The sequence below is a fragment of the Grammomys surdaster genome, unplaced genomic scaffold (assembly GCF_004785775.1).
Source record: "Grammomys surdaster isolate TR1022 unplaced genomic scaffold, NIH_TR_1.0 135, whole genome shotgun sequence".
In the NCBI taxonomy this organism is placed as follows: Eukaryota; Metazoa; Chordata; class Mammalia; order Rodentia; family Muridae; genus Grammomys; species Grammomys surdaster.
The window spans coordinates 5,318,934-5,330,871 of record NW_021604593.1 but is presented as its reverse complement, the minus strand read 5'-3'; the positions used below and the strand labels follow the sequence as shown (position 1 = coordinate 5,330,871).

Below are 11,938 nucleotides of genomic sequence, written 5' to 3'. Positions count from 1 at the left end.
CCGAGACAGGATTTCTCTGTGTAGCCCTGGCTGTCCTGGAACTCACTCTGTAGGCCAGGCTGGCCTCGAACTCAGAAATCCGCCTGCCTCTGCCTCCCAAGTGCTGGGATTAAAGGCGTGCGCCACCACTGCTCCGCTTAACTTGCTTTTTAAGTACATAGGTATTTCTCCCTCTCTTACTCTCTCTCTAAATATAGATATATGAAATAAGTAAATATATATTTAATATAGTAAGTAAGTATATAATTATTTAAATGTAGCTCATGAATCAGGGTGCTAGTGCTTTCCTTGCACTGTATGATGCAAGTTCTTTTCTGACAATATACTTACAAAGGTATTAAGTATAAAATTGAATGTTGTCTACTTTATGTTGATTATTTAATATCTTATGAAAATAGACTTTGAGGACTGGAGGGATACTCAGCAATGAAGAACACCTGCTGCTCTTCCAGATAATTTGACTTCAGTTCTTAGTACCTATATATTGTATAGTTCACAAACTGCCTATAACTGCAGCTCAAGAGGGCACTACACACTGTGTTTTACACACACACACACACACACACACACACACACACACACACAGGCAAATAAGCCTTTGAAATATTTCTTTTTGGTGTTTTTGAGACAGGGTTTCTCTGTGTAGCTCTGGCTGTCCTGGAACTTACTCTGTAGACCAGGCTGGCCTCGAACTCAGAAATCCGCCTGCCTCTGCCTCCCAAGCGCTGGGATTAAAGGTGTGCGCCACCACTGCCCAGTTTGAAATATTTCTTAAATTAGTGAAGTGGCAAGACTTGTGCTTATGTGTCTTCTTTTTCCTCCTCCAGTGGACCCCGGAAGGAAGACGGTTGGTCACTGGAGCTTCTAGTGGGGAGTTCACCTTGTGGAATGGGCTGACTTTCAACTTTGAAACCATATTGCAGGTAATATTAACAATAAGATGCTAGCTGATCTAAGAACTTGAGAGCACAGTCAGTTTCATTGGCAATGTAAAATTGGACAGTTTACCTCTCTGAGTTAATATAGATTCCTATTTGCCTGTGTCATATATTCTTTTAAAACAAAATTTAAAAATGTTTTCTGTTTTCACAGGCTCATGATAGCCCCGTGAGGGCCATGACTTGGTCACATAATGACATGTGGATGTTGACAGCAGATCATGGAGGATATGTGAAATATTGGCAATCCAACATGAACAACGTCAAGATGTTCCAGGCACATAAGGAGGCGATTAGAGAGGCCAGGTTTATACACAATATACCATTTTCTGTAGTCCCTATTGTCATGGTTAAATTACTCTCTAAGTGTATTCTGGGTGCAGAGATGCATGGGCTCTCTCAGATTCTGGGAAACTTTCTGCACCTTATAAACACAATATTTCTCTTTGTTTTCACACATTCACCATTTTGCTGGCACCTTTCTGAAGTAGTTTTGTCCTGGTATCAGCCTTTGCAATATGTTAGAGATGTATTGTCTGCCACATTTTGCACTGGTTTTCTCTTTCATTTATGGCTTATAATGTGTATACGTTATTCCTTTTTATTATCTACTGTGTAAGACAAGAATATTCCAAATAAAGAATTCAGTCTTTAATTATACAACTGAATAAAAGCCTGCAGAAATCACCTTCAGAATCCACACAAAATTCAAGGAAAAAAAAAGAGGCTTAAGTGAAGACCTGGTTGGCTTGGTTCTGCCACGACTTCAAAAAGAAAGTATAGGACTAAAAACCTCACAGATAACTCTCTGGACGTGGCAAACATTAACGGATTAATGAATGGGTTCTTCATGCTTTGCAGCTGTAAGCAGACCTTTGTCAAAGAAGACTCTAGGACTTTTCTTCTGATTCTCTGTTGATAACATGACTTATGCAAATGTATGAGTGGAGTTAAAACGTTTCCAGTGAGTTGTATGTTTTTACATAACAGTGAGAAATGTGTAGTAAACCTGGGGGAAGAGTTTCACAAACAAGCCTGAAGAATTGCTGCAGCCTCAGAATAAAGCTAAGCAGCATTCTTTTAAGGTTGTGCCATCTACGTGTGGGAAGAGGTTGACTTTAGAAACACTTTTGGCAGTCACTTGTTTCTACTTTGGGAATCCACAGAGCTTGTTGCATATACATGTTTCTGCTTTCTAGACGTGGCCTCATAAGTTTTTTTCACCTTTAGTCATTCAAAAAAAATTTCAAGGGAGTTCATACAGTTCATTGAGAGTCTTGATCTTTTTTCACAGCCAGGAAGTAAACTGACTCCCTCTTGTGTAGCAGAGTCATTGGCTTTAAGCAGAAGTCTGAATATATGTTTTAAAAGGTGCAACGTTCATGGGATTGCTTTACATCTGGAAGAAGGCATGAGGTTATCACAAGCATTTTAAATAAGTGAGAAAGATGTTGAGAAGTCAGTCTTACTAGCCTGCTTAAAAGCGTTTCAGCCTATTTTTGAAGTTTTAAGTGTCTGAGGCAGAAACTGATGCTTATGTTTTGAGCAGTATTCATATGTGGCTTAAATGATTATGAAGGAATATTGTTAAGAATAGAATACATTTAGTTTCACTGTTAAGGCAGCTCCCCATGTTTTGCTGATAAAGGAAAGATATCAAAAGGAGCACAAGCAACATTAATTAGGACTAGTAATGTACTGATTAGGTCTCTTGAATATTGATGGAAAATGAAAACAATTTTTTTTGAAGCCTTTGGATGAGATGCATATGTTAGCTGACCACATTCTCTTTAAAGGCCTCTTCACTGGATACTTCCTTCTCCTGTTTATAATGCAGCACAGTGTTTTTATTTTTCCCTGTCTGAGAAGCATGGATGATCTGTTAAATGCTGACTTCTTTCCCCTGCTGTGTGTCTTCACGTAACAGTTTCTCACCCACGGATAATAAATTTGCTACATGCTCTGATGACGGCACTGTTAGAATCTGGGATTTTCTTCGTTGCCATGAGGAAAGAATTCTCCGAGGTATGTGTGCTAACAGTACTGATTGAAATATTTAAATAGGGAAGGCATTTGTGGTTAAATCATCACACTACACAATATTGGCTTGTATCTCCATTAAAGTATTTTTTATACATTCACCATCTCTGTCAAGAAAGCACAGCTCTTCTCTAGCTTGCATTCATTTTGTAAGTTTTCACTAATACTATCATTGAATATATTCTTTGAGCTGTAAATTAAATATAAGCTCTCCCCCTTCCCTATCACTTATCTTCTTGTGCCCTTTAGGAAAATACTCTTTCCTGACCTTGACATTTCAAACTAACAGACAGCTTATGTAGTCATGGCAGCCTTTGTATAGGTAACAAATCAACAGACAAAATAGAGGTAGTGATGGCTGTGCTTCTTGATACTTATTTACCCTCTTTTGAGAAAGGTTCTCATTGTGAGACTTAAGCTGGCCTGGAACTTGCTATATAGCCTATGCTAGCCTGGAACTTAAGGTCCTTGTCTCAGACTTCCTATTCTGAGAGTACAGTTGTCCTTCATTGCAACTGGCTTCTTACTTGGAATTGGTAGATGACTGCACATGTATAATGGAGTGTCAGCACCCTTTATATGACTTCCGAAAGTTTGGGAATTAGCTGTGTTTTATATATCCTTAGTGCAAACATTATAGTAAAACCATTTGTTCTTCTAAGTAAGTCCTCTCGGTTTACTAGTCACTGGGAATGTAGTATTTTCAAGCATTGAGTTGAAATCTGTGCTAGTTTACAAACTGCACTTTTTGCTCCATGCCTTTGATTCCAGAATGCCTCAGAAATAGTATCATGTGAAAGGAAAATTCAGGGTTGGAGAAAGGGTACTAGAGATAAAGGTGTCAAGACATTAAGATTCAGAGATTTCCCTTCATGTTGAAGAGTCAGCAGTTAGTTGTCTTGGTGGAATTATAAAATTCTTACTGCTGGGGGCTGGAGAGATGGCTCAGCAGTTAACAGCACTGACTGCTCTTCCAGAGGTCCTGAGTTCAATTCCCAGCATCCACATGGTGTCTCACAACCATCTGTAATGGAATCTGACATTATCTTCTGGTGTGTTTGAAGACAGTGACAGTGTATTCACAAATATAAAATAAATAAATCTTTAAACAAGCAAACAAGCAAACAAAGATTCTTACCACTGGTAAGATATTTGGGCATGCCAGATTGGTAGTACACACCCTTTAATCTAGCAGAGGCAGGCAAATCTCTGTGAGTTCCACGTTATTCTGGTCTACATAGTTCCAGGCCAGCCAGCACTGTAATGAAACCCTGTCTCAGAATAAAGCAAACAAACAAAAGTAAACTTAAAAAAATTTAAAAACACATTTCAAGCCAGTATCATTGAAGTTGTTCATCACTGTAGCTAGTGTAGGGATCTTGCTGGTGCCTGTCAGATTGAGGGGGCATATGCGTTGTGCAGGTCATGACACTGTGCAACTTTAGTGAGGGAGAGTCTTTGAAAGCTTAATCTGAGTTATTTTATGGTTGAGTACCATGACCCAGAAGATTTAAATGACATATTCAAAATAAAGTAAGTCCAACGCCATATCTAGAATCTTAACCACCTGTTTTATAGCCTGGTAGTACAGTCATGTTAGATTTTTCTTCACTATTTTTAGAAATCTTTGATGTTAAACAGACTTAGGTTAATGTTTCCTAAGCTTTGAAAAATCCTTAAGGCTAAAGAAATTGTCTTATTTAAAATAATCCCAAGGAATTGAAATGATTAAATTCATAATATCCTGAAATATAACAGAAGTCTCATATAAGACCTTCTAACAGTTTGTATTAAAAGAAAAATTTTTATATGTTAATATTTCATCTTATGTACCAATGAAGAGCTGTTCATTTTTGATAATGAAAATATCTCTAAATATGCCTAGTAACCTACTCTGAAATTAAGTGTTAGTTTAAAACTATCAGTTGATATTTTTATATTTGAGTTAAGGTAAGCTTTTATTACTAATTTGAGTCTAGGTGAATTTAGATAAAATTGATAATGTTAAAAAGGCAATACATACTGAAATATATTAATATCTATTAGTTAAATAAGTATTTTTTTCCTTCTTCTTGAGACTTGTTCATTTTAAGCTTTATATGGGTGTTTCAAATATACACAAAAGTATGCTGGATGCCCATGTACTTACAGGATTTATGTTCTTACACATGTATGCAATTTTTCTTCCTTCCTTATAAAGACATTTTTACCCCACTATGATACTTCAATGATTCTATGAGGCAAATGTGAACATATTTAACTAAATTAATTGAGCAGCCTAAACAGTTTTGAGAGCAAGATTCACATAATCTGATATTTTAGATTCCAGTCACCATTTTCTGTTAATCAGTTTTCAAAATTCTGTGAAACTAAGAGCATTGTTTTGTACTTGATTTATAGTCATCTCTAGGAGAATGTAAAATTATTGAGGAAAAATTAGAAGGAAGGATCATAGAGAGTATTGGGTCCCTAAGTCAGATTGGGACAGGATGAATGTTCCATCTTCTAAACTGTAAGCTGCCCCGTATTAAGGGCAGTAATCCCAGGCTACCCATCTGATAGGCAAGCAGGCATACTCCTTTCTTTTGTGGTACGTGTCAGGCACTCACTTTCAGAGGTTAAACATTTGGAAAATCTAAGGAAACAGTAGTTGAGGGGAGGTGATGATCATACAGTCTGAGACTTTTATCATATGCTTAACCTTTTCTCCATCCATAAAAACCAGACTTTTACTCTGATTTTTAGTGATAAAGTATTTGTTACCTCATGTTTCCCCTTTTTAATACCAGGTTTAATTTTTAGAACATTCTTCCCTCGTGTTAGTAATCTGCTTCTCTATAACTTGTTCTTCCATTTGGGACGTGGAAAAAACAAACAACATATCAAACACATGCCTGTAATCTCAGCACTTAATGTGGAGGACAGCCTGGGCTACCCCTCCCCCCCCCCAAAAAAAAAACCACTCAAAAACAACCCAAAAACCTGTAATCTGTTTTGTCTGACAGTAAATTAAATATTTAAAAATAGCGACCGTGTTTTTCCTCTTTAAGTTTTTCAGCTTTAAGCATACAGTATTCTTCGGCAGAAGCCACAATAGCAAACCTGTCAGTGCAAAATTTACAGAGTGTCATTTCTGAGATTGTTTTTAAGTCTTTATGTAAAAGAAGTTATACAGAGAAACAAAGTTAATCTTTAAAACGGACATAGAGTAATCATTGGGAAGTTTGCTGTGTAAAAGGTTTGGGTGATTGACTCAGAAGTTTATGAAAATGAATATAGTACAGAATTGGGAACATCTTGAAAATGTCCCTCATTACCAGAGTTTATACACATTTGTTCTTTTTCTCTAGTAAAAAGTGCTTAAGATTTTTGTATGCAACATATTCACAAACTATTTTCATCTTAAAAGTGGAAAGCAGTAATACTTGTTAGAAAATACTTGGATTGACATAGAAGAGGGAAGACATCCCAGGTGGAAATATGCAATCAATAAGTATGCAAAAATAAATTTTAATGAGAAGCGTTAAACTGATTTATAAAAAGAATCTACTCCAGAAGGTCACTGTACTTGAGTTCTTGTTTTACCTTCTTGGTTTTACCAGTAATCACTGCCACACTGATCAAGAATGGTGTAAGCACTTCATTTCGCCTCTAAGCAACCTTTTGGGATAAGAACTGATGGTCACTACAACGCTAAATAGACACACATGTAGAAGTACGTACACATTAGAAATAGGGCTAGGATTTGAAGGCAGGCTATTTGGCTTGAGTTTATTTTATTGCAATGTTTATCTTACTTTTTAGCCCAAGACACATGCTAGGCAAGTATCCATCCACTGAGCTGTATCCATAACTTATTATATTTTAAAATGTTATGGACTATGGTGATAGAATTATGAAGTAAAGATTTGATAGGGAAGGAGGGCCAATGTGATCAGAGGGAACTCCAGCTTATTTTAATATTTTTCTTAAAACTGTCTATATAGGTTACAGTTTCTTTTTTTTATGTACCACATACTGAACCACAAAAACATTAAATTACAGTGAACTGTTGAAACTGAAAATGTGTTCTAACCTAGTTGCTAGGTTATATAATTGTACAGAAAGGAAGCTGAAATAGATTCAAGAGGTTGGTATGTGCTTGCTTAGCACGCACTGAGTCCCTGGTTCATTTCCCAGTATCACATGAGTTAGGTAGTACCCACCTGTGAGCTTAGTCCTGGAGAGATGGAGGTAATGAAATCAGAAGTTCAGGCTCATTCTTTGCTCAGCAGCTTTTGAGACCAACTGGGCAGCATGCAACTCTGTATCTAAAAGCAAATCAAAAACAAACCTGTTTTAGTAAATTTCATTTTGCTATGCTTTTAGACAGGGTATTAGTATGTAATCCAGTCTGCTCTTGAATTCACTATGTACCTCATGGTGTTCTTCCTACCTCACCCTCTTAGGTGCTGGTTCTCTCTTCACTAACACTTAGAGAGGGGAAATGAACCTACACATTCACTCAGCTTAAGAAAACAGCATTCATACTTTTGATAAGTTTCTGTGTATAGTTTTTGATTGTTTTCAACTGTGGTTTTTACTAAATGATCTAAAGCCTCTACTACAAAGATCTTTTAGTTTGATAGCATGATTTTAAATTGTGTAAAAGACATGTTTCCAGTCTTGAGTGTTCAGGGAAAAAAACGTAATTCTCATCGTGAATAATTTACTTGTTAATGTAGCTAAAACATTTTTATAGCATTATATAAAATTATCTCACTATTTGACAAAAAAATCCCAAACAAAACCCACAAACACTATTATCTTTATAATATAGTCTATACCAGTGTCTTGGTTACTTTTCTATTGCTGTGAGAAGAAACCTTGAAGGCAACTTAGAGTTTTCGGGGTGTGTGTGTGTGGGGGGGGGTGGTTACAATTTTACAGGGTTAGAGCTCTCTGAAGAAGCCATGAGCATCTTTAGGGGAAGCATGGCAGCAGCAGGCCGGCACAGCACTGGAAGAGCTTATGTTTTGAGATGTAAACATGAGGTGAGAAAGCCAATGAGAATAGTTTGTTTTCTAAACCATAAAGGAGGCATAGGGGCATAGTCAAGAAATACTGCACTGAGTAAGACTGAACCCAGCAGTGCAAGCTCTAAGTCCTATGTCTGACGTTAAATGGTTTAGATGACTCAGTCCTTCCAGCTTTGCTGGCTACAAGACAATTTTCTCTCTGCCTCGTGCTTTTGAATCAAGATGTAGGCTCTCATACTATTTGAGTATCGTGTCTGCTTGCCTGCTGCCATGTTTCCTGTTGTAATGGTTATGGACTGACTTATCCTCTAAACTGCAAGTCCCCAGAAAGTGCTTTGTTAAGTTTCTACCACCATGGTGTCTTATCACAGTGATAGAGAAGTAACTAAAACACCAGAATGACTCAAAAAAAAAAAAAAAGGGTCTGAGAATGTAGCACAATGTTAGATTACTTTGCATTTATGGGTGTTATTCTCCCAGTACCATACACTAAAGCCAGGAGCCATTCTTACACATAGTTTTGCATACTTTACAAATAGTTTGTCCCCTCTGACCCTCCTTTCCCCCTTGAAATAGGCTTTAATATGTAGTCCTGGTTGGTCTTGAACTCAAAGAGATCTGTCTGCTAGGATCCTAATCTTACTTTTTAAGTCAGTGTCTTACTATGTAGCCCTGTCCTGGAGCTTGCTATGTAGACAAGGCTGGCCTCTGCCTCCTGGGGACTGGAATTAAAGGCATGTACTATCAAGTCAACTTGTGATTCCATTTTTTTTTTTTTTACAGCAGTTGTTAATATTATTGATTTAAGCAGTCAACCTTTATGTCATCTTTTTGTTTTTGTTTTCTCAAGACAGGGTTTCTCTGTGTAGCCCTGGCTGTCCTGGAAATCACTCTGTAGACCAGGCTGGCCTTGAACTTACAGAGATCCATCTGCATTTTCCAACAGCTGGGATTAAAGGCATGTAACACCATTGCCTGACTGTGTCTTCTTATATTTAATAAATATGATGCTATAAAAATCAACTTTGTTCCCATAGGGAACAAAGTAAACAGTTATGTTTTATTCAATGTCTAGTTCTTCCATCTTATAAAAACTTCATTTAGTGTTAGAAATGAACCTAGGCCCTGGATGTGTTAGGCTAGTGTTCTAACCCGAGCTATATATCCTCATCATACTCAATTTTGGGTGATACTTTAAAATTCTGTCTTTGCAATATCTAAAAATGTGATTTTAGTTATAGATAACTTATTAATTAAAAAAAAATCATGTGTACTTTGCCTGCCTGTATGTCTGCATCACATGTGTGCCTGTTTCCTGCACTAGTAAGAAAAGGTTATTGGATTCTCTGAAACTAGAGTTACAGATGGATATGTAAGCCGCCATGTGGATGATAGGAAAAGCCTGAGTACTTTGCCAGAGAAATAGAAGATCAGCAAGTGCTCCTAACACCTGTCATCTCTCCAGGCCCAAGAATTCTACATAATGGAAGAAATGTTAGTTTCTAGGTCTTTTTACACATGGCTTTAAAAAATAGCCTGATTAAGCCATACGCACTATTAAATCTCTTGAGGCTTATTTGTCAAACCCAACTAACTTATTTTTCCCCTTTGGATATATTTAAACATTTTAATGATTTATTTTTAAATCATATTTATATGTATATTGGTATATGCATGTGCAAGTGGGTGTCATGTATTGAAACAGTGTAACTTGAGTTATGGGTGGTGGTAAGCTGCCCAACGTGTGCTGTAAATTGAACTCGGATCCTCTGGAAGAGCAACAGGTACTCTTTACTTGCTAACCTGTCTCTCTAGCCCTTGAATGTTAACACTTACTATTGGTGTCATTTAGAGACCTTCTCCCTTTTGTCTACTTATTAAAAATTTGGAGTAACCCTCTATCCAGATTCCATATATTAAAAGTGGAAATTTTCAGGCCTGGGAAGATTACTCACTCACTGGTTAAGATCACTTGCTCCTCTTTTGGAGGACCCAGGTTTCAATCTAAGTACCTACATGTTTCACAGTTGTCTGTAACTTCATTTCCAGGGGATCTAATGCCTTCTGGCTTCTGTGGATACTAGGCTCATATACATTACATAGAAATATATGCAGGCAAATACACATAAAGATAAATAATAATTTGATTTTTCCTTTTTATTTTTTGTTTTTGTCTGTTTATTTGTTTGCTTCTTTTTGTTTTTGAGTCTGTGTAGCTCTGGTTATCCTGGAACTTCGTGCAGATTAGGTTGGCTTCAACCTCAGAAATCTTCCTGCCTCTGCTTCTCCAGTGCTGGAATTAAAGGCTTGCACCACTATGCCTAGCTGAATAATTAATTTTAAAAGTGGAAATTTAAGTGTTTCCCCATATTGTAACAATTAGAAAATAATAATGGAAATCAACAAGAATTGTAGGACCAAGTGGTATGAAGCTGAATTTTAGAAACTGTTGGGAAGCTCAATATATTTCCAACAGAAGCATTTTATAATGCTACTCAAAAGTCATTTGTTGTGCTAAGGAAGATTGGAACAATAGTTTTAATTTCTGTCGAGACTAATGACTACTCTTTATTACAATTATTAATCTGTACTCTTCTAAAATGATTTATAGCAAATGACTGCTGCAGATACTTTAAAGAATGGCACCCGCATGCAATTGCACAGGCCTTGAGCAAAGGGGAGGAGCCATCTCTTCAAAGTGCTTAGCTGGGAGATTGACTTGTATAGTGCTTGCTGTGTAAGCATGAGGACCAGAGTCCAGTCCTCTGAGACGTGACAGTACTGGGAAGAAACAGATAGGTCCATCTTGAGGGCTTTCTGGCCGAAACAGGATGTTCCAGGTGACAGTGAGTGACAGTTGATGGAGGACAATACCTGAATGTTGACCTGTGACTTGCAGGCATGGAGAGGGTTGTCTTACTCCACTTCCACACAAGATGTTTAGGTAAGGGCAGTACTGGTTCCATTGAAAACCAGGGGCTTAGAATATAAGATAACTGGAGAGCACTTTGATACTGTAAGCAGGAGTAAGTCGTTTTTAAAAAGGAGATTTGAGTGCATTGATGTCTGTATACCATGTGTGCCTAGCTCCCTGGAGGCCTGAAGAAGGTGTTGGATGGCCTGAAACTGGAGTCACAGATGGCTGGGAGCTATGATGAGGATGGAACTCCTTGGGTTTTGTGTCCTGAGCAGTGCAACTAAAGATGTTTATCACTGTCCCTTTTTTTTCCCTCCACATTTTATTTTGAGAGTCTAGCCACGTAGACTGGCTGTCTTGGAATTCACTGTGTTTACTAAAATGATCTTGAGTTTACAGAGCTCCCTGCCTCTGCCTCCCAACTGCTGGGTCACAGGCATGTGTCATCACAGCCAGCCATCTCCCTAAACCTGGAGTTGATTTTCTAGACTGGCTATGCAGCAAGTGTCAGGGATCCCACTGTAGTCACATCCGCAGCATTGAGATCACAGGGCTCATTTCCTTCCCTCACCAGTCCTGTGGGTGGTAGGGATGAACTCTGCTCCTTTAACTGTGCAGTAAGCACCTAACCAGTTGAGCCATTTGCCCAGCTCCTCTTGTAGAGATACTTAGATGAGTTTGTGTTTATGTTGAATGGTTCTCTAAACATTAGGGATAGTTAATATAGAACATCATATTTGAATTTTATTGTGGAAAGATTTTGTGTAGAATACAGAATGGGCTATTGTACAAACTGTTGGATGTTTCTTTGTTGAAGTGCTACATTTCTCACTGTCAGAAATTATTTTTGATGGGTGATTGGCTTTCTTAATTAAGCAGACTACTTTTCTGTCGAGTTTAAAAATAAAAATTGAGGATGTGGTGTTGCCTTTTCAAGGCCTCAGTCCTAAGAACGGGTATATATATGTGCATTCTGTGTGTGCTGATGCTAAGAATGGGTGGATATATATATATATATATATATA

At 37.6% G+C, this 11,938-nt stretch overlaps 1 protein-coding gene across 6 annotated transcripts in view; it reads left to right on the top strand.

Annotated features, from left to right (window-relative positions):
* The window catches only part of Wdr33 (WD repeat domain 33), a 109,478-nt gene that overhangs the window by 34,465 nt on the left and 63,075 nt on the right, over positions 1–11,938 (top strand). For 5 of the 6 annotated variants that reach the window (XM_028762807.1, XM_028762804.1, XM_028762805.1 and 2 more), the window contains exons 5-7: positions 828–923; positions 1,093–1,244; positions 2,866–2,963. In XM_028762807.1, the coding sequence (XP_028618640.1) occupies positions 828–923; positions 1,093–1,244; positions 2,866–2,963 (346 nt within the window). Of the gene's footprint in view, positions 1–827; positions 924–1,092; positions 1,626–2,865; positions 2,964–11,938 lie in introns of those variants that run through there. The other variant, XM_028762808.1, reaches the window with a different exon arrangement.